Source organism: Aptenodytes forsteri, unplaced genomic scaffold (genome assembly GCF_000699145.1).
Source record: "Aptenodytes forsteri isolate BGI_AS27 unplaced genomic scaffold, ASM69914v1 Scaffold56, whole genome shotgun sequence".
Classification (NCBI taxonomy): domain Eukaryota; kingdom Metazoa; phylum Chordata; class Aves; order Sphenisciformes; family Spheniscidae; genus Aptenodytes; species Aptenodytes forsteri.
Window position 1 is genome coordinate 1,519,091 of NW_008796213.1, and position 22,907 is coordinate 1,541,997.

Consider the following 22,907-nt stretch of genomic DNA (forward strand, 5'->3'; position numbering starts at 1 on the left):
ACTTCTCAATTTTGAAACAGCAGGACTGTTAGAAATCTGAACACGGAGGAAAGCACAGCTTCTTTTAAAAATTATTGTGGAAGAAGTCCTTTGAGGAACACTATCAGCTCAGACCTGAATTTTGCTAGGTGGGTGCCCTGTAGATCTTTATGATTGCTCAGATGACCCAGTGAACAGTTTTAAATGTTTCTTACTTCTCCTTTGTGAAGGAATTTTATAGATTAATGAAAAGGAAAATCAACATGCCTAGGATCTAGATACCTCTTTCTGCACTGATTTTGTGTTAAAGAATTTTATTCTGAATTCTAGTTCATGACCATTATGGATTTATCTGTATGTTAAGTGAAACAGTTTATTCTTGAAAAGCAGGGTAGGTGGTTAAGTGAGCCACTACTACTAAATAAGATATGCAGCCATATAATATTTAACTAGTCAAGCTAGTCTGCTTTGATTGTTGTCAGGTAACTTTGATTTGCTTCATCCAGGCAATGCAAAGCAGCTGGAGCATGAAAGTCCTTCAGAACCATTATTTTTTAAAAAAACCCACAACTTTATTCTGACAATGCAAATTTACAGTCCAAGTGCAAATTTCCCTTTGCCTAATTAGAGATCCGTGGATCATTCTTCTGAGTCCTCGGCTATGAATATGTTGTATTTTTATCTACCGAGAACGTACTTGTGTTGATGGTAATCCTGTACCTGCAAGATGTTTCTGAGCTTGTGTAATCAGGCAGGCTACTGGCTATTGCAAGACTCATGCGGTATTGGTCTAATCTGTCTTTGCTCTCTGTGAAAAATGGATTTTATGTGTTTTTACCAGGGTTTTTTAAAATCAAGTGTAGGTTTTTTTACCTGAACATGATGCTCTTCACAAAAAGGATAATTCAGTCGTTATTAACTTATTATCTGTGTTCACTTTTTGTTCTGCATTGTTCTGTTTTTCTGTGGGTTTTGTAAACATGTCGTATTTGTGTATATATGTGTTCATTGTTTAATAAGTGGTATTAGTGCATATATACAGATATGTGTATATATAGTCCTGCTCTTGGGGCCATGTCCTGCATCTGATATGCTCATTTAACTAAGCTTAATGAGCATTACATATTTATGCCATTTCAAGCACGGTACCTTCTCCTTGTGGAGGCCATTTTGAATTTGAAGAACAGTGTCTTTGCCAAGGACACTAGTTGGCTGTAACTGATGAAAAGTCAGCTGGCTAAATGTACTTTTACCTCTTGGTGCCACTGTGAATAGGACCTTTTCGCTCTATGCTTTTCCTCTCTTGCATTTAGCTTTCCAGTTATCGCTGATGAGACCAAAACCATACATTTCATGCTGATCAATATAATTTAGCTACTTCAATATAATTTAGCTATTATGGCATGAATTCACTGCAGTTCTACAAGTTTCATTTAATTTCTATTTGTATTTTTCACTATATAAAGAAAGCATTTCTGAAATAAAACCTGTTTTTAATAGAAGCCCTAATCTGTTTGTTTAAAACATTAAAAAAAAAAGAAGATTGCAGTGAAATCCATGCCTTACTGTTGTATATTTTCATTAAAAGGTTATTGACATTTTTCTCTCTGTATCTAAGTTATGATGTCATTGCTGGATGGAATGGTTAATATTAGCATCATTTGTTGAAGTTCTCCAGTAAAATCTTATTAGACTTCTGGTTGTTTCTAACTAAACAGGTATGCAGGTGACACATCGTATCTTTAAGGCATGTTACCAGATATTCATTGCTTTCTGTGAAAATTTTGGGCTTTGGAATCCAGTCTTATCAATTAACTAAAACAGCTGTGGAAATATCTTGACAGTGTTGGTAACAACAGCCATCCGTCTTTATCTTCTTTTATGACAAGGTTTAATGTGGTTTCATGACTTACTGATTTTTACCATCAAATGTACAGGAATATTCAATATTGTGCTTTTCATCTCATAAAATAGGCAAAGCTGAAGTGAGTCTCTGTTTAAATTAGACACGCTGGTATTTTAGCTCTCTGTTAGAGCAGTTCCTTGGGATGTTGTGATGTATGGAGTAAGCTCACCAGCAATTCTTTAATCAAGACTAGTATCCCTAATTGTAAGTATCTCCCTGTCTGCATTTTTTAGGGCTATGAAAGCTTATAGTTGTATCTTATGTTGTTTCTTCCAAAGCCTACTGAAGTTACCGTTCCCACTGACTTCAAGTTTTGGATCAGGCCCTTCTTTACCCATAAAACAGTGCAAGTATTTTTGGTTTGGCCATATTTGTGGCCATCTAAAATGTATCCTAGATACTTAGGTTTCCATGAAAGATGGGTAACCAACAAGACAGAAGCGTGACGATTTCTGTATTTTTAAGACCTTTCTTTTCCTCTTTTGAAATGTTTAAAATGTGTGTGTCTTTTAGTAAGTAAGTATTTCATGAATCATCAGACCTTTCAAAATGTGCTTTTTATGAACTGTATATAAAAGAAAGGAACTGAATATATATTTTCAGCTTCTACCATTTCTGCTATTTTACTAACCCATTATTTAGCTTCTCAGATTTAATGAGGAATTATTTAAAGCATTCACAGAAACCATTTGAGAAATAACATAAACACATCATGATGTAGAAAGTGTAAAAAAGCCTACAGAGCTGACAAGAAACTTCTTAATGTTCTTAGTCTGTAATTGGAAAGAAATGCATTTCACTGATTTTTGTTAATGACTAGGTATTATTTCTTTTTTAAAAATTATTCTTAATATGAGCTACAGCAAAGGGCAAGACTGGGATATAGCTTTATCACTATACTTTGAGCTTACAGTGCCTCTGAAGCACATGGACTGATGGGGGAACAGCTTTCTAGGTTGGGGGTAACTCGGGTCTAAAAAGAAAGTAGAAATCAAGTTATGAAAAATAAGGAAATAAGGGGAAAAAACACTCCGTATAGTGTAGCTGTTATATAGATGAAAGAACTCACTAGAACACAACCAAGAAACCTGACGTGTTCTGGAAAACCACTGAATCAGTGACCTACTAAACCATGTCTCTCAGGTACTGTGTGAAGTTTAGTGATGCTCCATGAGTTGGTTTGTGGAAATCTCCAAGACAGATAGCATTTAGAGAAATGCTATAAGAAAATAGCAATTAAATACCCTACCTGTTCCAATAAGCTCAATCACCTCCGGAGAAGTGTTTAGCAGAAGTCTCTCTGTTATGTTTACTCTGTCTGACCTTGTCCTGAAGTTAAAGATCTGAGAGGAGGAGGAGCAGAAGGCGGCCTGTGTCAAAAGCTTGAGAGTGTAGAAACAGTGGGACATTCCTGGGCCGCCTTTGCAAGAAAAAGAGTGGACGTATGGAGATGACAGGAGATGAGGATTTTAGATGCATCCTACTGCTGGCCTATTGCATCTTAGTGCAGTATGTAGATATTGCTAATGCGATCAGCTCTGTGTGTGAATGGGAGTTCAGCACGTGCTCAAGTCTCTTAAGCTTTATTCTTCAAATAATTTTTGAGAAGACTAAGAAGCAAGTAGTGGAAGATTTCATTGTTGTTGAAACATCTCCAACCAACAATAATCTAAGATACCAAGTTTCTCTGAATAGCAAGCTTAAGATACGAGTTACCTGGGTATTTGCAAGACTTGACATAAAAATTTCATAGTAGATCAGCTTTCCCATGAAGTAAGCCAAAACTGATACTTGGTTGATAAATTTGTCTATCTCCAATCAACAATCCACTATTCGGTTTCATAGGACCAGAGGTAAAACTTAGTGGGAAACCCTAGAGAATCTGGGTACTGGAAATGTCTGTGCAGGAGCTAACTTGCACCTGGTGAAGTTTATTAGGCTGACTGTGTGCTAGCTGTGCCAGAACAGGGCTGGCTCTCATGCAGCTGTACAATGGCTCTGTACCGTAGCTGAGTCCCTTGGCACTGCTCCTTTTGCTCCCAAGCCAGGACAACCCAAGTCAATCCTGCTCTGAGAGAGCTGGGCTTAATAAGGCCAGCCAGGCTCCACGTGATTGCTCCACCATAGTCCTCTCCTTCTAGGGACAGCCCACAGAAACACAGAGCTGCACCCAGTTTGCAGCTGGCAGACTGACCAGCTGGGGCTGTGCATAGGGCAGAGGTAACTGTGTTATTCCCAGACCCAAACTGACCCCGGAAGCAGGAGAAGGGAGAGACTCTTCTAATCTTTGACCTGTACCATTGTTCATGCTTTTTTCCTAAGGTAAGCCACAGCTGTCCTCTCACCAGCTGTTCTTTGCGATAACCATTACCACTTAAAGTTCCTCTTGGCCTTGAGGAAGGTCAAAGTTTTCTTGGCATCCATTAGAAAAACAGAGATAAATTATAAGTGAAACCAGCTAGTCAAATAATAGTATAAACTTATGTCCCCATCACCCCTGGACAGAAGCAGTTTTGGGACTTTTCTCATCTTGTCAGATTACAGTTTGAAAGCATCTCTACAAATCTCAACTCAGCAGGTGGGTGAGTGTTTTAGTACCCTCTACCCCGTTCTTCTTGACATCTCACATTTGTCTTTTGGATTTGGAAATTTTCCTTGTTCCCCACCTTTGAGTAGAGAGGACTGATTTATTGTCTTTGTAGGACTTGCTGTGTGATGCAATGTGTTTCTGCCTCTGCACAACTAGAAGACTACTGATTTGTTCTTTGCCCAATACTTTTGACTCATGCTATTAACCATTCATTCTTTCCCATTAAATTGACATCTCGGGGAAGAAAACAATTCATTACCATATAAATGGAGACAGCTTCTCTTTTCAAGTAAATTGTCAATAACATCTTCATAGACGTGTTATCAAATTCCTCAAACTTTATGGAGCAAGTTCAATTGACATTGGGTAGCATGACACAAAGTGAGATTGCTCGAAAACTTTTAGCTATGAAAGAAGGACTTTCTGTTGGCCTGGAGTGGTCAATGAGATGCTAAGGAGAGCTTGTCTGGAAAGACTGAAAAAGCCTCAATCTCACATTTAGTCACAAGCATTTCTTGAGAGCTTTTCTTTTATCAAGAACAGATTTTTCCCAATGTTTTTCATATCAGAAATACCAAATATGTAACAGTACCTGTGTTTGAAAAAAAAAAAAAAAAAAAATCTGATCCCTGTAGTGATCAGTAAATTTCCTTAAGCATCAGATGTCATTATCTGCATCTGAAAAGGTTTATCAGTATAGAATATGTAGCTTTAAACCGTAAAAAAAAAAAAAAAAAAAAAAAAAAAAAAGCTTGATTGGTTTGTTGTTTGACTCTTAATTTTACCCTTTCAGATTAAATAGCAAAAAGCTCTCCATTGATTAACTGAACTAGACACAGTTAAAAGCATGTTATATGTCAGTTACTGATTCACAGCATCCCCAATGCTTATCTTGGGATTCTTACTGGTCTCGGTCTTTGACAGCACTATGTAGAGATTAGTAATTTACTGAGTGTCAAAATGTGCTGAAATGTTCCATTGCAGTATGCTGGGTCCTGAGCAGGTGGGACTGAAAATGCTTGCACGTAGGATTTTCACTGAGGACATTGCTGATGTCAACAGAAGGCATGCCCATCTCTCGGACACTAATAACCCGGTTAAGCAGGCCTGTGTTGATTGGAGTCACCCAGTTCACAGACTGGAGGGCAGAGCACACCTTGTGACATGGGGGAAATGCATTGTTTTTGTGGCCGAACCAAAGGGAAGTACAGGAAAATACTTTTTTGCGAGATTTGCTCTCGGCACATAATTTATAGCCGCGCATTCAGTCCTCATATGAGCAGATGTAGCTTCTTTGAGCTTGGCATTTTTCATGCTCTTACATCAGGAGCTGATTAGCCTGATTAGGACTGGGCATTAGATTCTAAAGGCAAATCAGCACTGGCTAATCTGTGAGAGAGGAAATCTCTGAGCCCTTTACACCACCGTTGCCAGCAAATGGCTAAAATGTTAAGAACTGGAAAATCGGAACAGGCCTAACGTATAGCACAAGTCAAGCCTCAAAGCTCCAACAAATGCAGTGGTGTACGTTGTCTGATACTGCCACAGGACTCTGTACAGACTCAAGTCCTGCTGAATTCAGTGAAAACTGACATGTACAATAGCTCATCTTTGCCTTTTGTGGTTGAAATGGTCACTGAACTTCATTTGTTTGTTATACATTCATAGAACTGTAAAAGGGCTCTTAAGAGATCAGCCAGCCCACCCCCTGCCCCCAGTAGTTTATTTCCTCACAGCAACTGGAGATGATGGAGAAATAAGATAGTCTGTATTTAATAACTTTATTAATCATTTTGTTGGTGGTATTCTCTGAAGACGCACCAGAAAGTATAATCTGTGTCTGTTTCCCAAGTGTCTTCTACTCAAATAGCAACCTTTCACTATGTAGCTCAACTGACACTCCCTGAGATTTGAAAATTGAAAAATACTGGGAACAGGCCTCTTCCAACGTAATTTTTTAAATCTTTTTATTTGTTTTTATTTCTTAGTAAAAGAGAGCATGTCTGTCTTTCCTTGTCTTTATGGTATGTGACATTGACCACAGAATCAGTAAAGGTATCTTTGAAACTTTTAACCTTCAACAGAGTATTTCAGAAAGAAACAAACATTTATTTGATACAGGCCTGAGTTCTTTAGTAGCAGGGAAGGACTGAATGCTGGCTTCTAATTTTCACCTTTAAAATGACTTCTTGTTACATTGTGTTTGACTGTCATGGTATTAGAGAATAGGGTTATAAACTCTCCAAAATATTTAAAAGGATTAAATATATAAAGAATAAAGTTAGCTGTGGCACAGCTACTTGGACATAAGTAGATAAGAGCTCCTTTGAATTTGAAATACATATATGTAAGCCATATGCATTCTGCTTAGCTCTTTCCTAGCCTAATCCTCAAAAACTTCACTCCTGGAGGATGTAGGAGGACGACTCAGCCATTTTAAGTCATGTGGATCACAAGATATTGTACTGATGTGAGTGTGAGCCACATTGTGTGAGCATTGCTGACGCCAGGTAGAACTGTTGTTTCATGTGAAGTCGAGGGAGTTTGCTCACATCGAATAGTTATTATCCAGGTTGCATAATGCTTGCAGAATCTGGCTCTCTATTCATGTGTTCTGCCAAATCTAGCAGATGAAGAGTCATCATAAAATATTTGCAGGATGTTTGAGAGGGTAGAATAGGATCATAAGTTGGGCATTTGCGTTGTTCTGGAAAAGCCTGTAGGAACAATTTCTTCTGTATTTATGAAACCTGTCTGCACCTTTTCATCACACAGCATTCTGTTCTGTATTCCTTTTCTTACTGACTACCTTCTATAAGCTGTCAGGGATGACTGTGCTTTGGACTTCTGAAACTTTTTTTTTTAGGGAAAAAAATTTTTTTTTTTTTTTTTTTTTACAATAATTTCCCATCTGCAGTTAGCCTGCTCTGTCTGTCCCCCCAGGCACCTTTTCTTTTAATTGAGCTTTGTGCTGAAATGAGAGACCTTTCTATTCATGGCTCAAATACATTGCAAACTCTTGCACTCCTCTGCTAAAAGACACACTGAGGACTATAGTGGCCATCCTGGCATATGAGAGAATGGCACAGTATCCTTTCTTATTCCATTTCTGCTTCCTGACACAATGGTGTGAGCACTAACTGTGCATGTATTTTTCCAATGCAGATACCTGTGCACTTGAAAATAGGTCCAAAACCCTGTACTCCTGGCTGAAGCAGTAAGAAATTAGTGATTTGGGTACACTTGCTTCTACCCACTGGAGGTCAGCACAGATCTTCATAGGAAGTAGGGAGAAACACTCTGGGCTTGTATGAAAGGGAAATGTTAGGATACTGCATATGATGCTCAGTATTGCTAGGAAGGTGGGTTGCTCTGCGTTGTAGCTGATGTCATCTCAAGACTCTTGACAGCAAATGACTTACACGTTCTTCCACTTGATTGAGAAAAAGAATAGAAGTGGGTTTTGGAAAACATCCACATGTAAAGAGAAATGATTACTGGTGTTGAGCTTTAAGTAGCAGCCAATTGGGGGGAAAAAAAATAAAATTCTTTCCAAGTACATGAAGTCTAGTCATCTCATTTTTATCTCACTTTTAAGGTTCAGGGGAAAGTAACTCCTTTCCACTGAAGAGTCAGGTTGAGAATCAAGTTGAAGCAGAGAGGATGATAGATCTGCAAACCCTGCTGGAGACAAAAAGTAATCCCCAGTAGTTTTCCAGATGGTCAGGATTTCACCCATAGATTTTAATGTTTGAAAGGACCCTGATGACTCTGTTGTCTACAATCTGAATCACACAGGCTGTGGTATGAAATGCCAGACTGCTGCAGGGAAAATTAGCCAATCTTGAGATCTGGAAATCTTGGTAGAAACTAATGAGCTAGAAAGCAGGGTTGTCTCGTTCAACTACTTTTCTTAAGTCCCACAAGTATTACTGAGTTTAAAGGTGTTTTCATATTCCAAATGTCACAGTAAAATCATAGCAACAAAGGATTATTTGGCTTTATGGTTATTTAATAAATTAAGAACTAGAATACAGCTTTGCAAGTGATTAATGTGGAAACTGCTTTAGCAGAGAATTGATAAAATAATCTAGACAGAACAGTGAAAACAGACTGTATCAGTTTCTCCCTTTTCGCTACAAAAAATGATCTCACAAGCACTATTTAGTAATTGCGGAGACCCTCTTGCAAGCTTTTTCTCGAAGACCATAATGAGATGGCATCTCTAAGTGTTGTTATATGTATGGAAGTTCTCTGCAGAAATTTTGAGTAGCTTTGTTGACACTTTTTATATTAGATGTAAGCAAAACAACTTCAGCAGCAGCAGAACGATGAGTACAAGGTTTAAACCCAGATCCTGAATACAGCCCACTATTGCTGTCTGTTTAAACAAAAAATTTGTCAATGCTAAGGGAAGACAAACAAAAATGTCTTCACTGCTTCTTGTGAAAAGAAAAAAGGCAACAACTAATGCTATTACTATCAGAAAAAAGGTGTTTCTGTCAGATAAGGAACCAAGAACACATTCCTCACTAAATCTCTCCATCAGATGCATAGCCTGTGTACTACTGTTACTAACCCCTTGCTCTGTAATCTCTCTGTATATATGTCTAATTTATCAGTTTCTTGTAGATTGTCAGCAGCCTGCTGCCTCCATACCGCCACACGGCTCACAACTAGCCAGGGGGCCAGATTGCCAGACTGTCAGGTAAACTTAACTAACTCTTTTCTCTTTGCACATAGCTGCATGCACATCTGCAACTCCCCTCTTCTTCCTTATACAAAAGCTCTTTGCTGCAATTCTTCACTAACAGCAAACTTTTAACAACTTGAGGAACAGTGATAATTTCTGCAGTGACAGTACAAACATGAATCATAACATTCACACACTTATATCCATGTAAAAATATGGAAAAGAATGCAAAGTTGGATCTTGCAGTCCTCGTTTGGTCTCTTTATGCAGACAGTTTCTCAGTGATGCCAAAATAGTAATGATTTTATTTTGTTGCTAGATAAATTTACATAAATGGGGGACTTTTAATTTTAGGGGTAGGTGTAGGCTTCTCTTTTTATAAGGTAGTATTTTAAAGGCATTTGTGAGATTTTAGCAGACACTTCTGAGAAACCTCTCCCTGTCCTGAAAACTCAGTCCTGCTGCAGTCAGGTCTTAATCTTGTTAAAAGTAAACTCCTGGTGTCCTTGCTCGTAGGTGGTACAAAGGCCAAATCATGCTTCTGAGACAGTTGAGTTAATCAAGGCACAAAAACCAACCCAAGCAAAAAGAGATTGCAATACTTTTCTTAACAGTTCACAGTATATTCTGTGCATATATTCACTTATGACTATACTCCCTCATTTGAAATAGGTTACATTATTTTTAGACCTTAGCCTGATCTGTAGTGACCAAGCTGATCTATAGCCCTACGCATAATGAAGCTATTTCCCACGCAATGCTAAACTTCACCTGCGTGGAAGCCTGCAGTGATGCCCCGTGGGGAATGGGTGCGGTACAGCTTTCAGACTGCACGTCTGCCACTGCTGAGCACTAGTTCTGCGAGTCACAGAGGGTCCCTCGGTGGCCTTGGAGCCGCTGCTTCATTTGTGCCTCTCTATTATTGCCTATAAAGTGGAAGTATTATTAACTTCCTTACTATATAAAGGTATTACAAAAAATTTACTAAGAAGTTGGTGAAAGTTCGTTATAACTGTTAAGTACCATTTACTGGTTTGCAGTTTGGAGTTTTGCAGCACACTAAAAAAGTTACTGGTTCCATTTAAAATCCTTAAAATCCCTGTGAAGTGGTTTCTGCTATATTCTAGATGTTACAACAATTTGAGAATATCATTAGGTGCTTTGGTTATACAGAGGTTTAATGTCGACAAGTCTTATTTTAACCCTATTTAATTTACCATCACAAAACCAAAGCCTATTCTGTGCCTTCCAGAGCTACTTTCCTGGTGGAGAAGACGCTCTAATACCATCCCTCTCTAAATGCTAACAATCGCTCCTGCAATTTTAAAAATTCTTCTCAGAATGGAAGAGCTACCTGATCTACTACTGCTATACACTTGTCTGCAAGCATTACCTTGTCCTGCAAACAAACCTACAGAAAAGGAATAAGGTCCAAAGGAAAGTCTCAGGGTTTTCTGCTTTGTCCCTGAATTCTTCCTTAGTGAGGAAGACCTCATTAGCTACAACCAGAACTGGAAGTGTCATTCAAGAGGACTTTCTTGCCATGTTTCCAAATCAAAACCCTGGTATACGGGAAATAATAATGATAATTTCAAAACATGGTTAATATTTTTAAAAGTTCAGATCAGTCATCCCACAAACAACACACACCTGTATATTTAGCTGAACTATTGACTTCAAATGAGTTGGTTTTTACAGCTAGATTGATACTCTTCTGGTGAAGTGAAAACAACACACTATTTTTGATACATTAATACTGTTGCCTTGCTTGTCTCGGCCGCATAGCTGCACAGTCTCGTAAAGCAGTGAAGTGTGACAACAGATTTAATGCAAGTCAGCACGATGGCATAAATTGTTGAGTGCCTTAAATAAAGTAATTGAAATCTGGAATAAAATTTGAAGGCGTATAAAGAGCCAGTTAGATTTACTGAGGTTCAGATTTTCTAAATGCAGCAGAGGAGGAAGACAGGAGCTTGTACTGCCCTTCCTTGTCCTCTGATAGTCCCTCCTGGTATGGCACACGTGCTTTCAGTCATGTGATGATTGAAATCTGCCTCTGATGAGGCAGATTAAAGCTGTGCCCAGTCCTGAAGTCACCCATTTTAAGAGAGAGGTATGCTTGTTTTTTAAGTCTTCAACATTACTCTTGCAGTAATGTGACCTCTCAGTAGGATTTCACCCAGGATTAAACAATAGCTTGTTAAGACTTGTTATTAACACAGATGTTTTCTGCATCCTGCAATATGTCTAATCATGTTCAAACTAGTCAGTATGCCTGACCATAACACAGACAGATTCACTCTGAACTTTAATATCAAATACAGAGAGTTTTCCCTCATCCATTATCTATACTGAATTTTAAGTGGGACTTGTGTAACTCTGGATTTTCTAGTAATTGTGATTCCAGTGCATAGGTTTTGGTGAACCTCACTGGATAAGCTATGGACAGATTCAAGCCAAATGAAACTCCAGGACACATCTAGTCAATTTATTTAGCTATACATCTGTCTGTCCTTTTGCTTAAGTCTGCCTATTTCACCTGAAACCTGATCTGAAGAATCCGTGAGAACTTTTCTTAAGAGATTTTCTAAGTAAACTGATGCAACAAGGCATGAAAGTCTCGCTCTGCCTTCCATGCATCACCTCAACTTCTAGGTCCAGGAGCATGGGGCAAGCAACCAAATCTAGGCCTACCCTGAAAATTACTGGATGACGTTCACCCTTCCTAGCATCTGTAGCTACCTGTCTGATGGACTATATTGGACAAGACTAAAATATTGTCATCATCAATATCAAAAAGAGTGTGTCTGTCTTTGGATCGTATTCAGGTTTCTATTGAATGCAGTGAAAACCTCATTTTCGTTATCAGAGGCCAAACTCTAGACCCAAGTTACCTATTAATAAAAACAAAAAACAAACCCCCAAAAACCTGAGACTGCAAATGATACTAATATTAATTTTTAACAAGAAATAATGCTTTTCTTTCATATAAAATAGCAAATAAATTAAAAAATAAGGTAAAATATTACTGCATGCAAAATGGTTGCATTCTGAAAATATCACTGGTCTGTCTATATTTTCCACTCCTGATTTGTTACAGTTACAATCAATGCCAGACAATATTGCATGCAAATGGTATCTTTAAGACAGAGAGCAGAGTACTTACTAACACCGAAGAGCTTTGCATGCCATTGAGTATGCAAAGTATATTAATATACTCAATATTAAGTATGCTTTGCATGATTTTAGAAATACATAATTAGCATTTTGAGTGCCGGGGAAAAAAAGAGCTGCCTAAAACCAGACAATAATACTAACAAAAAATGACACAGACCTCATTCATCGACTGAATGAATAAATCCCCAAATGATACCGGCCTTCATAGGGAGGTTTACAAAAATGTCTATTAAACCCAAATGTTTTAAAAGCTGTGCATATCCCATGGGGAGGATGTAACAGTGTTCTTCCTTATTCCCAGTTAATAGTCAACAGCTTCAGGTTCTTCCATCTCTCTTGCTTCGTGTTATTAATCTCACCTGCCATCCTCTACTGCCCGTGACTGTCAATATGCCTGATAGCTCAGCTCCAGGACCTGCTGCCACGATCTCCTATACTGCCATAAAAAGCACACTGCATGCCACGTGTCACTTGCCGATTCTGATATAATTTTTGTTTATGTACTGCTACAGTAACCTGCATTAATGAACTGGATGTATTGTGTTTCTGAAGAGAGGATGGTTAACAGTAGAGTGTTAGGATAAGATTCAAATCTACTGGGACTGCAAGTGACTGCAAAGGTGCTTGATAACCTTGTAACTTTTTTCTCTTCCTAATGCCCCTAATAGTTATTATTGGTTGAAAGGGGAATGGTGAGACAAGGTTTTATACTTCTTCTGTGCACAGAAGTGTGCTTGTATTTCAAAGTGAGAAGCAACGCAGAATTACCATGAAGAGAAAGCGAATGTCATTCTAAGCACAGTGCTTCCTAATCTGAGTTTAGTCTGGGATAATTTGTATTGCAGTATTTGCGGTCACGGCTGACTGTACTGAAGGTCATGCCAAAACATTATTATGGTTGTGCATATTTGTGTAGAGGAGAATCTCATGTGTCTCAAAGAGGTCCTGTTCTAGGCCATTGCTGTACGTAACTAGTCTTAACTATGGCCATTTCCTCACCAGTCCTCTCCCTCAGAGCACAAACATCTTGTGTTGCTTATTTTCAAAGCTGGGAAGGAAGCCCCAAAAGACAAACACATCTCTGTTAATGTGCAAGGAAAATGTCTGTCAAGTTTCTGTTCCCTTCTGACAATTATGGAAGTCCTTTGAAAAAAGAAATGGGGCAGCAAGGGAGGAGAGTAAGGCAGGCTTTGTAGGGTAACATGACCACCTCCTTGTTTGTCTTCCTCAAATGTGATGTTAAAGTTCTAATTCACTTTTATTTCTCTGAAGGACTTAAGACTAGTGCTTCTCCTAAAGCCTATCTTGAAAACTTAGGAGATGCTGAAGCCAGGAGCTGGCTCTTGATGAGTGGATAACTTTGAGAGTAAACGCAGACCTTTTGGGTCCATCTGCAGTCACTCCTGATACAGACTCATTTGAGTGGAGTAGGCAAAGATCTCTCTCAGATCCCTCTTTAGATGCTGTATCTGCATCTGTATGTGGCAGAAGAAAAGGATAGTTACAGCCATGGAAAGAATTACTTAGAGAAGACAGGTTTGGTGTCTTCTCAGAGTATTTGATTAAACAAGTCCAACTACTGAGCTTCAAGAAAATATTTTAGATTAAATATTTATGCCTAGGTGAGTAGGGTTAGACTAAATCTATATGTAAACTGAGGAGTCATAGTCCATAACACTGAACACTTTGGAACTGACCTACTCAGACGCTGAGCACAAAGCAAAGCTTGTGAGGTCCTGAGCTTCTATAACCCACTCTCACCATCCGTTTTGCAAACAGGAAGCTCATCTTCAGGAGCACTAATGTGAAACAGAATCTGTCCTAAGACATATAAGTCTATGATCTTCAAATAACCCCAGAGGTGCAAGGACTGTAGCTCCTGCTGAATTGTAATACCTGTGGATTTGTGGTCATAGTCTCCTAGGCTTCTCTTATTTGAAAATGTGGACACTGCGATCTACTTTCTTAATGGTGATGGTGCACACTTGTTTCTGTCTTCAAGCAAGCACCATGTCATTTCTTTGTTTCCCTAAGTAAATGCTATATGTGGAACCGCTGGCATTTCCAGTGGCAGATTTTCAAATACCTCTGGCATTTCAAATTGATTCATTTCCAGCAATAGATTAATCGCATTCCTTCAGCCAACACTCCAATAGTCTGTGCTGCAGAGATAATATGTAACAGCACTGTTTCTAAAGAAGGAAAATGGAAAAGGCGAATTTTCTTGAAGATAGGGACGTACTGTGCTTCATCATATATCACACTATTGAGCTTGGAATAACTTCAAGACTGTAGAACATTTGAAGCATTAGGAAAAAAAACTCTTCCCAGACACATTAAAGAACTGTTTGGTTTTTTTGAGGGGGGGTTGGTTTGGGGTTTTTTTTGTGTGTTGTTTTTTGTTTTTTTTTTTTTTTGTAAATTGCATTTACTTGCATTCTATTTTGGTATCTTGTTTTGCTACATGCTTTCCTTGAATGTTTAATGGCTGTCAGTTTGCTTGACATTGGCTAGGTGAGCTGAAGTTCACCCTTTTAAAACAGGGCAGGCCAAGGCTGAGGAATCATGCAGGACTCACTTAAGCTATTGTGTCCACGTTGCCTAGTGCAGTGTAGCGTAGACTGCTGAGCTGCCTTTAAATGAGCAAACCTGAGCATTTGAAGCTTTTCTAGCAGGAGCACCCTGGAACTCTGCACCAAGAAGTGGGGTATGTTTGTGTTAGCTGCCCCTTATCTTTGTGCTGCCACTGCTAGGCTGCTACTCCAGCCCCACCTGGTTTGCCGAAAGCTGGTTCAGACTGCTCTGCACTACATGACAGTGTACACTATAAATGCATGTTTAGAGGCTCAAGGGGTGAATGCTGTTATCAGACAAATTGTACGTGAAAAACAGTCAAATGACAAAAGTATATGACAGAATTGAAGAGGATTCAAATGGTACAAAACCAAAAGAAAACAAAACACAAAAAACCCCACCCTTTGGAAGTGTTCATTACAAAATATGTAATGCTTATGTTGCCTGACAAGGAAGGTTACACTGTATTTGTACAAATGTACTAATAAATAGGTCATATTCAGTAAGAGATCACATTTTCACAAAGTGATGAAACCTTATTTCCAGACTGGCACTGTCCTTCATTTCGAACAATTAATTGGCTGCATATAGAAAATCTTTAATGTTCACATAAAGATGGCACCTGTATTTTGTCCTTCAAATTTGCTCCCCCGTTTCACACATGCATTCATTTCTCCACACAGCGTTTTTCATCAGAGCATGCAAACGGCAATCGTGTACATGAACCGGCAAGCAGGATATCTGTGGCATTTCATGTATGCATCCAGGTGTCACTGAATGTGTGTGCACTGAGGATTTTCTTTATGTATACTGTGTATCTGAGGTTACAGATTTATAGATGAGGTTTCATCCGCTTTTAAAGTTTGTTTCCAGCCCTGTACTATTTACATGCATGTAAAAAGTTTGCCGTGTATTTTAAGCACTTTTTCTCTTTTCTTTTTAATTTTCAGTCCTAATGCTCTTCCAGAAGAGCAGCCACATTCCAGCTCTCAGTGTGCCCCTCTCAACTGTCTCTCTAAGCCTCCTCCTTACCCCTAATCTTCATATGCAACGTAAGAGAAAATGCAAACGGAGTGGAGTTCACGAAACAAAGGTTGGGGTTGTTCCCAGCAAGCGGGTAGACAATCCTGCCTTGTTGCTGCATTGACAAGTCTGGATTCATATCCCCTGCTCTGGCGACTGAGGGAAGGTTGAGAAGAAGAACACAAAGCACAGAGCCCAACCTATCAAGAAGACTTTTTATGGTTCCTCTGATTGTATTCAAACTTTGCTGTCACAACTAAAGTGTAGTGAAATTTAACATCTCGACAAAAATGTTCCTCCCAGCTGCTTGGCTTTACCTCTGAGATAATGAGAGACTTAAGCCAATATTAAAAAAAGTATGTTACAAAAATCCTACCCTCACATCCTCTAAGTTCAGCCATAGGAACCAGTTCAAATTTCATTTTGTCATTAAGGGTGTGATATTTATTTCTTTCTTTATTTGCACCAGAATTTTGTGTTTATAAAATACAGCCTTTTTTTTTTTTTGAGAGAGAGAGTTTTATTTAATTGATTTTATTTTTTAAAAACAAGCAGAAATAGCTTAAGTGAAGAATGACTGTGTTAATATTAAAAAGAGGCTTGTTGCATTGGCCAGCATATGGCCAATTTTTTTTTCACAAAATTGTTGGAAATGGGTTGAATTGGAATGTTAACAATGACTGTATATTTTGCTGCTGCACTGGTATTGTTTATGCACTTGGGTTTTTTTAATTCCTATTACACTAGCTTCTGGTTTTGTTCTAGCTTTTCACTGAAAGATAATTATTAATCCTAAGAAGGAGATGAAAGGATGATGTATTGATTTGTTTTCAGTTGTTTGCTTGCATCGTAATTATATTTTTGCATTTCAGACAAGTAGATGAATTGGTGCTGTTTTTTGGGGTTACTTTCTATTTGGTATCTGAGAAAGAAAATCTAAAACAAGTAAAACGTTGTGTGCTAATTAAAAACATTCTTTCCTCCCGCTCCCATATTCAGGATACTAGTTCGAGGCCTTACCGTGAAAGGCTAGTATGAATGGCGAAGTCGTATGCATTTCGTGTGAAGTATTCTGTGGTGAAAGAACTCATGCAGGTAGGGTTAATGGTGTGGATCAAAGTTGTTAGGACTTTCCTGTAGTGCATTTTTTTCCTTGCCAAAAATCAACAGACACAGAACCTTAGCTCATGTCAGTTTATGACAAATACTCAGGTGATCTACGCTACGCAGACTCTATCGCAACAGTGCACAGTGTTCCTAGTTAAAGATTCTTTCCTGTAAAAGCTGAGTAAGTCTGGGTTTTTTCTTAAAAAGTAGTGAGTTTCAGAACAAAATCAAGGATAAAGGAATTTATTTTGCACAGTACCTGACAGCAAGGCAAGCGGCTAAATAGGGGATCATGGTTCAGCATCTCTGGGCTTCCCGTCTGGTCATCAGCTAGAAAAAAAGTCTGCAGTACTGCCTACCTGCCTACTTGTTGGTAACTAGCAGACTCCTTGCTTTGTCAGGTGGCCTTAATTTATTTACGGAAGAAAGGCTTAGATATTTCCACGTGTCTTTATTCCTTCTCTGCAGCATACGTATGACCTAGAAGCGGGAAACAGAGTGCAGCCTAAGGTACAGAGCAGCTGGGGAAAAAAAATTGCTGCGGGTGCGGTTGGAATAATTCTTTCATATTTTGCCTGAATCTGAGAAAATGAAGTCAGTCTTCTGTTAGTACCAGTGCTTACCAAATGTTACGATACACAACACATCAGCAGAGGAAAGAATCGGTGACCACTCAGTGTGCCTAACAAATAATTATTACCATAGTACCAGTAACGAAGGTGCTGTAAATAGAAATACTCTATGTCATCAACAGTGTATGTTGTGTAACCTTGGCAAAGCAGCTGAGCTATTGTAACAAAACATTCAGAGTCAGAGGTGGAGAAAATAGGAACAAACTGATATCGAATTCTGATCAGATCAAACAGACAACACTCGGCAGTGTTTTGACTTTGGTTTCCACGCAGTTCGCATGATTCTTCTGGTATACATTTACATCACTGTTCAGTATCATACTTAACCTACATGTTGTCTTGTCATAGAAAAGTCAAGTAAAAACTTGTTCAGCTCTATCGTACTGTCTGATACTGAGATTAGCTGCTATTTTAATTTTTATTTTAAAAAAAAAAAACAAACAACAAAACAAAAACATTTTGTCTGAGGCAAATGCTGCCTTCAAAAAGCATCTCAGAATTCCTGACCTTGTCAGACTGGTATATGAATATCGCACAGTGGCCACGTCTGTGTCCAACAAAGACAGCTACTGTATATTGTTAAAAAGAAAAATAATTTGCATTGAACTTTGAATACGGTTACTGCAGGCTTCACTTGGAATAGTTTTTCCTATTTTCATATCCAAATCAAACACATTTTCCCTGAATTTAGGTTAAATTAAACTGAAATTCAGTGAAATACGTTTCCTTTCTATAGAGATATGAATTTATTGGAAAAAATGTTGTATCGGAACAGTTGTTTAGAAACTTGTTTCCGGTTGTGATTCGCAGAGCAACTTTGGGATATTGAAACATTGTACTGGAATGTCCATGTGGATCAAGAGTTACGAAAGGGCATCCAATGGTATAGAAATTGTGGCCCCTTTTTATAGAAATAAGTGGGTTTGTTAAATTTTTTTATTCTCTTGAGCTTTAAATTCTTCATTTCTAAATTTTCAATTTACATTTTTTTATATGTAATAAAACTTAAGTGTTGGAAATATAAGAGAACTAGAAACAAACCAACTTAAATGTACAAATGGCTATAGTTATTGCATTGTAAGTTATAAAACTCTGTAGGTCCCTGGGACAACTTTTGTCAGTTAACCAGTACAAAATAAAATACATATCTTGAACTTGAGATGATAAACTCTTCTTTGTTATATAGTGATTGATAACGTACAACTTTGTGAGAGATTTTGTAGGAAATATTTACATGCAGACAAAACCAGAAACAAAAGTGTGGTTTTTTAAGGGTTGCAAAAGATTATATTTTGCCCATTTAAAATTAATTTATGATGTGTTGATATCTATTCTGACTTTTAAAGACAAAGAAAAGATTATACATGTATTTGTAACGGTTGAGTATACTCAGAAACGCTGAAATGTGTCCTACACAGAGCAGGATTTGAATTGCTTCCTTACCGACTTTCGTATCCGAAATGCAGCTTTTGTTCTCTATGATGGCCTTGAAATTTTGTTGGATTTGGAAGAGCCTATTCAGTTCTGGGGCATTTTGGTTTGGGTTTTATTTTTGGATGTAGTGAAAAAATATTCCTTATTCAGTGAAATGATCCACTTCTGGAAATCCAGTTTATAGGAAATGGGGGGGGGGGAAGGAAAAAATAGGAAAAAAAAAATCAAATATAAGGGAAGAAAAAGATGCATAAATAAATTGTAAAATGTAACGGTATGGAAAATATATTTTCTATCAGTCAGAAGATAAATGGAGGTTTTACAGAAAGAGGAAATACTACCATTTTTCATGCTAATCGTATAGAAGTTTGCCTTCTAGATGGAGGCAACAGTGATATTCTTTCTGATTGATCTGATTGACAGGTTGGCATCTCTGTGCTTTCTCCATCCACATTTTTCACAGTAAACTAATGTAATCATAGCTATACAGTAGGGTTCATAGAATGAAACTAATTAATGCTGCAAGTTTTAATGCCAAGATGACTTTCAGTTTATTTTTTATTTTAAAAAATTGTGAACTTGTTTAAGCCATTTGCCATATTTAAGTGTGAACAGAAAGGAGATTATGTTATGAAATATAACCTCACTTATGAAATATGACCTCACCTATGAAGGCTGCTCATGATAGTTATGTTGAAAATACCTGAGTAAGCTGTTAGTAAAATATGACCCAGTCCTTATCACACTGGGAACGACACCCACGAGTCTGGGCCCTTATTTTGATACCAACATTATTGTTCAGCGTGCAATGCCAAAGTCAGTAGCTGTGCTACCAGTTCCACTACAGCTGGATTGATCATCATCATAAGGTATAGATTATATCAGCCCTTCTGAGGTCTGTTCCTTTCTTTGGCAGAAGATGCATATCCACTGAGGTTACAGTAAATTTCTTTCTTTTCGGAAATCTTCATTTGAGAATGGCAGGCACGGAAGTTTTACCTTTGAAGTATGAGAATTGCTACAGTTACCTCTTTAAAAATTGTATAGAAGTGCCTTCTAGATGGAGGCAACAGTGATTCTTTCTGATTGATCTGATTGACAGGTTGGCATCTCTGTGCTTTCTCCATCCACATTTTTCACAGTAAACTAATGTAATCATAGCTATACAGTAGGGTTCATAGAATGAAACTAATTAATGCTGCAAGTTTTAATGCCAAGATGACTTTCAGTTTATTTTTTATTTTAAAAAATTGTGAACTTGTTTAAGCCATTTGCCATATTTAAGTGTGAACAGAAAGGAGATTATGTTATGAAATATAACCTCACTTATGAAATATGACCTCACCTATGAAGGCTGCTCATGATAGTTATGTTGAAAATACCTGAGTAAGCTGTTAGTAAAATATGACCCAGTCCTTATCACACTGGGAACGACACCCACGAGTCTGGGCCCTTATTTTGATACCAACATTATTGTTCAGCGTGCAATGCCAAAGTCAGTAGCTGTGCTACCAGTTCCACTACAGCTGGATTGATCATCATCATAAGGTATAGATTATATCAGCCCTTCTGAGGTCTGTTCCTTTCTTTGGCAGAAGATGCATATCCACTGAGGTTACAGTAAATTTCTTTCTTTTCGGAAATCTTCATTTGAGAATGGCAGGCACGGAAGTTTTACCTTTGAAGTATGAGAATTGCTACAGTTACCTCTTTAAAAATTCCAGTCATCACTTTTCTTCAGTTTTCCTTTGCTGTGTGTGCAGTGAGCCTGAAAGGGATATATAATATTCAGACTTTTTTAGCCATTAAGGATTTTTCTTAGTATAATTAAGCATCCTGTGGAAAAGAAACAAAAAAGCAATTGCCTTTCGCCTTCAGGCACAAATGCATCTAAATATGCAATGTAAAATGCGTGCATGAGATTCTTAACATCACGTAGCTTTTCCATATCCATAACTAAGCTAGAAAATTCCTATTTCTTGTGCGATCTGCGTATTCCTCTTGCTAGAAAGGCAAGAGGACTATCACAGAGAGTCTGTATCTTTCATTCAGAGGTGCACAGCTTAAACCCTTACTGGTTTTTAATCTGTTTCCTGTGGAGCTCTTGAAAATCCCCTTTGTGAAATCTAATGGCAACCAAGTGACAAACTGACAAAAGGTAGAGGAAAAATCCTATATTCCATGACTGGAGTTAATGTGCGGGCAGACTCTGGGTGATAGGGCCTTGTGTGTCAAAAATGTCTTTCTACGAAGCTCTGTATTTGTTTTGATTATCATGATTTGCTGTAAAAGAAAGAGTGGAGAAGAGTGTATGTTTTTTCTCAGCATTAGTAAACTGAGTTAAAAAGTTTTTATTATTATATGGTTATTGGATTTCAATAATATTTTGGAAATCAGTAAACACAAGCGATTGATAAAAGTTTCAAGTAGACCGGCTTGCTAGCTGAGTTGTTATTTTATCAGCTGTGAAGAAGAAATAAGAGTAATCTAGCTTTTTTTTTTTTCCCTCCTGTTCACAGATATGGCTATGTGTGCTATGGCGGTGGATAAATTAAGTCCATTTTATTAGTTATTGCCCTACTGATTTTCAGCCCTGTGGTTTGACTGTTAAAGGGTTAATTAATTTGATCCTTTGTAAACAATTTAAAAAAAAAAAAGAAAACTGATGTTTTGTGACTTCTGTAATCTACTGAATGTTTCCATTTGCATGATGTTCTGTATCTAATGAACCATACAGATTGCTGTGTTCCTTTCAAAAGAGTTTTAACATTGGTGGAGTTTGTGACAAACACAAATTTGTATACTGTATGTTTACTGCTGTAATAACTCAGCTACTCCTATGTTGAATTGACATTATGTTGTCCTGCCTTCTTGGGGTTAAATGATGGAGTGTTTCTAGATGACGAAGAATATAAAAGTATATATGTTCATTTGCTAAAGACTGAATATTGGAAACTCTTCTTGTTGCTACTTTATGCTAAAAGCAAAAAAGTTAAATAATTCTTGTTTCCAAAAATGCATCATTTGTTTTTAAAATTGAAGTAATTCCCATGTTAACTCTTCCTTGTCCTTGTAGACAATCCTAGATTAATGCCTTGTGAGGGATTCATAAAGTCTGTGCTTGTACATGTGTAATATGATCATGCAGTCAAATGGTTGGGAAAAACACTCTAGTGCTGAAGAAAATAATTGAAAGAAGCCAATATACTGATTCTTACATCTTTATGTTGCAAATAAAATTACAGTGTAATGCATAACTGTTCCAGTGAATAAACTGGCCATTTTTGTTCATTTAATTCCGTGCTGTCTGGTCTACTTCTATTTACGTCAGTCTGCAGTGCGCTAGCTTGGCTTATACTTTTGCATTTATTTAGTTCTTAAAGATCCATAATTGTAAGTTTAAAAGGTATCAGACAGGAAATTGAGAAAGGAAATCAACATTAAAGGAAAAGGGAATCAGAATTAAAGCAAAGATGCTTCCTCTGTTTTCTGAGACTGAGGCAGACGCTAAAATAAAGACCGATTCCCCATATACTGTTTCCAACAGATCTGAGTAATCTCTGAAATGCTGCAACATCTGCATAAATTCTCAGTACAAGAATGCTTTGTAAGATGCAAATCTCCACCCTCAGGGGATGGGGAAGCAAAGGAAGAGCTGAAGTCAGCATAAAATTGTCTTGGGAGTGCTGGGTACAGTACAGTGTACCACACCTGCTTTTTAAAGTAAGAAACATCTTTTATCCCTCGTGGAGGAGCCTTGCTCTGACAGCAAGGGGGTCAAAATCCTCTCTC

The 22,907-nt window shown here is 37.8% G+C and overlaps 1 protein-coding gene across 1 annotated transcript in view; it reads left to right on the plus strand.

Moving 5' to 3' along the window:
- Positions 1–15,957, plus strand: part of BICD1 (BICD cargo adaptor 1) — an 86,904-nt gene extending 70,947 nt beyond the window's left edge. Inside the window, exons 8-9 of the mRNA XM_009288400.1 lie at positions 9,108–9,183; positions 15,870–15,957. Of these exons, the coding sequence (XP_009286675.1) occupies positions 9,108–9,183; positions 15,870–15,957 (164 nt within the window). The remainder of the gene's footprint in view (positions 1–9,107; positions 9,184–15,869) is intronic.
- The last annotated feature ends 6,950 nt before the right edge of the window (positions 15,958–22,907 follow it).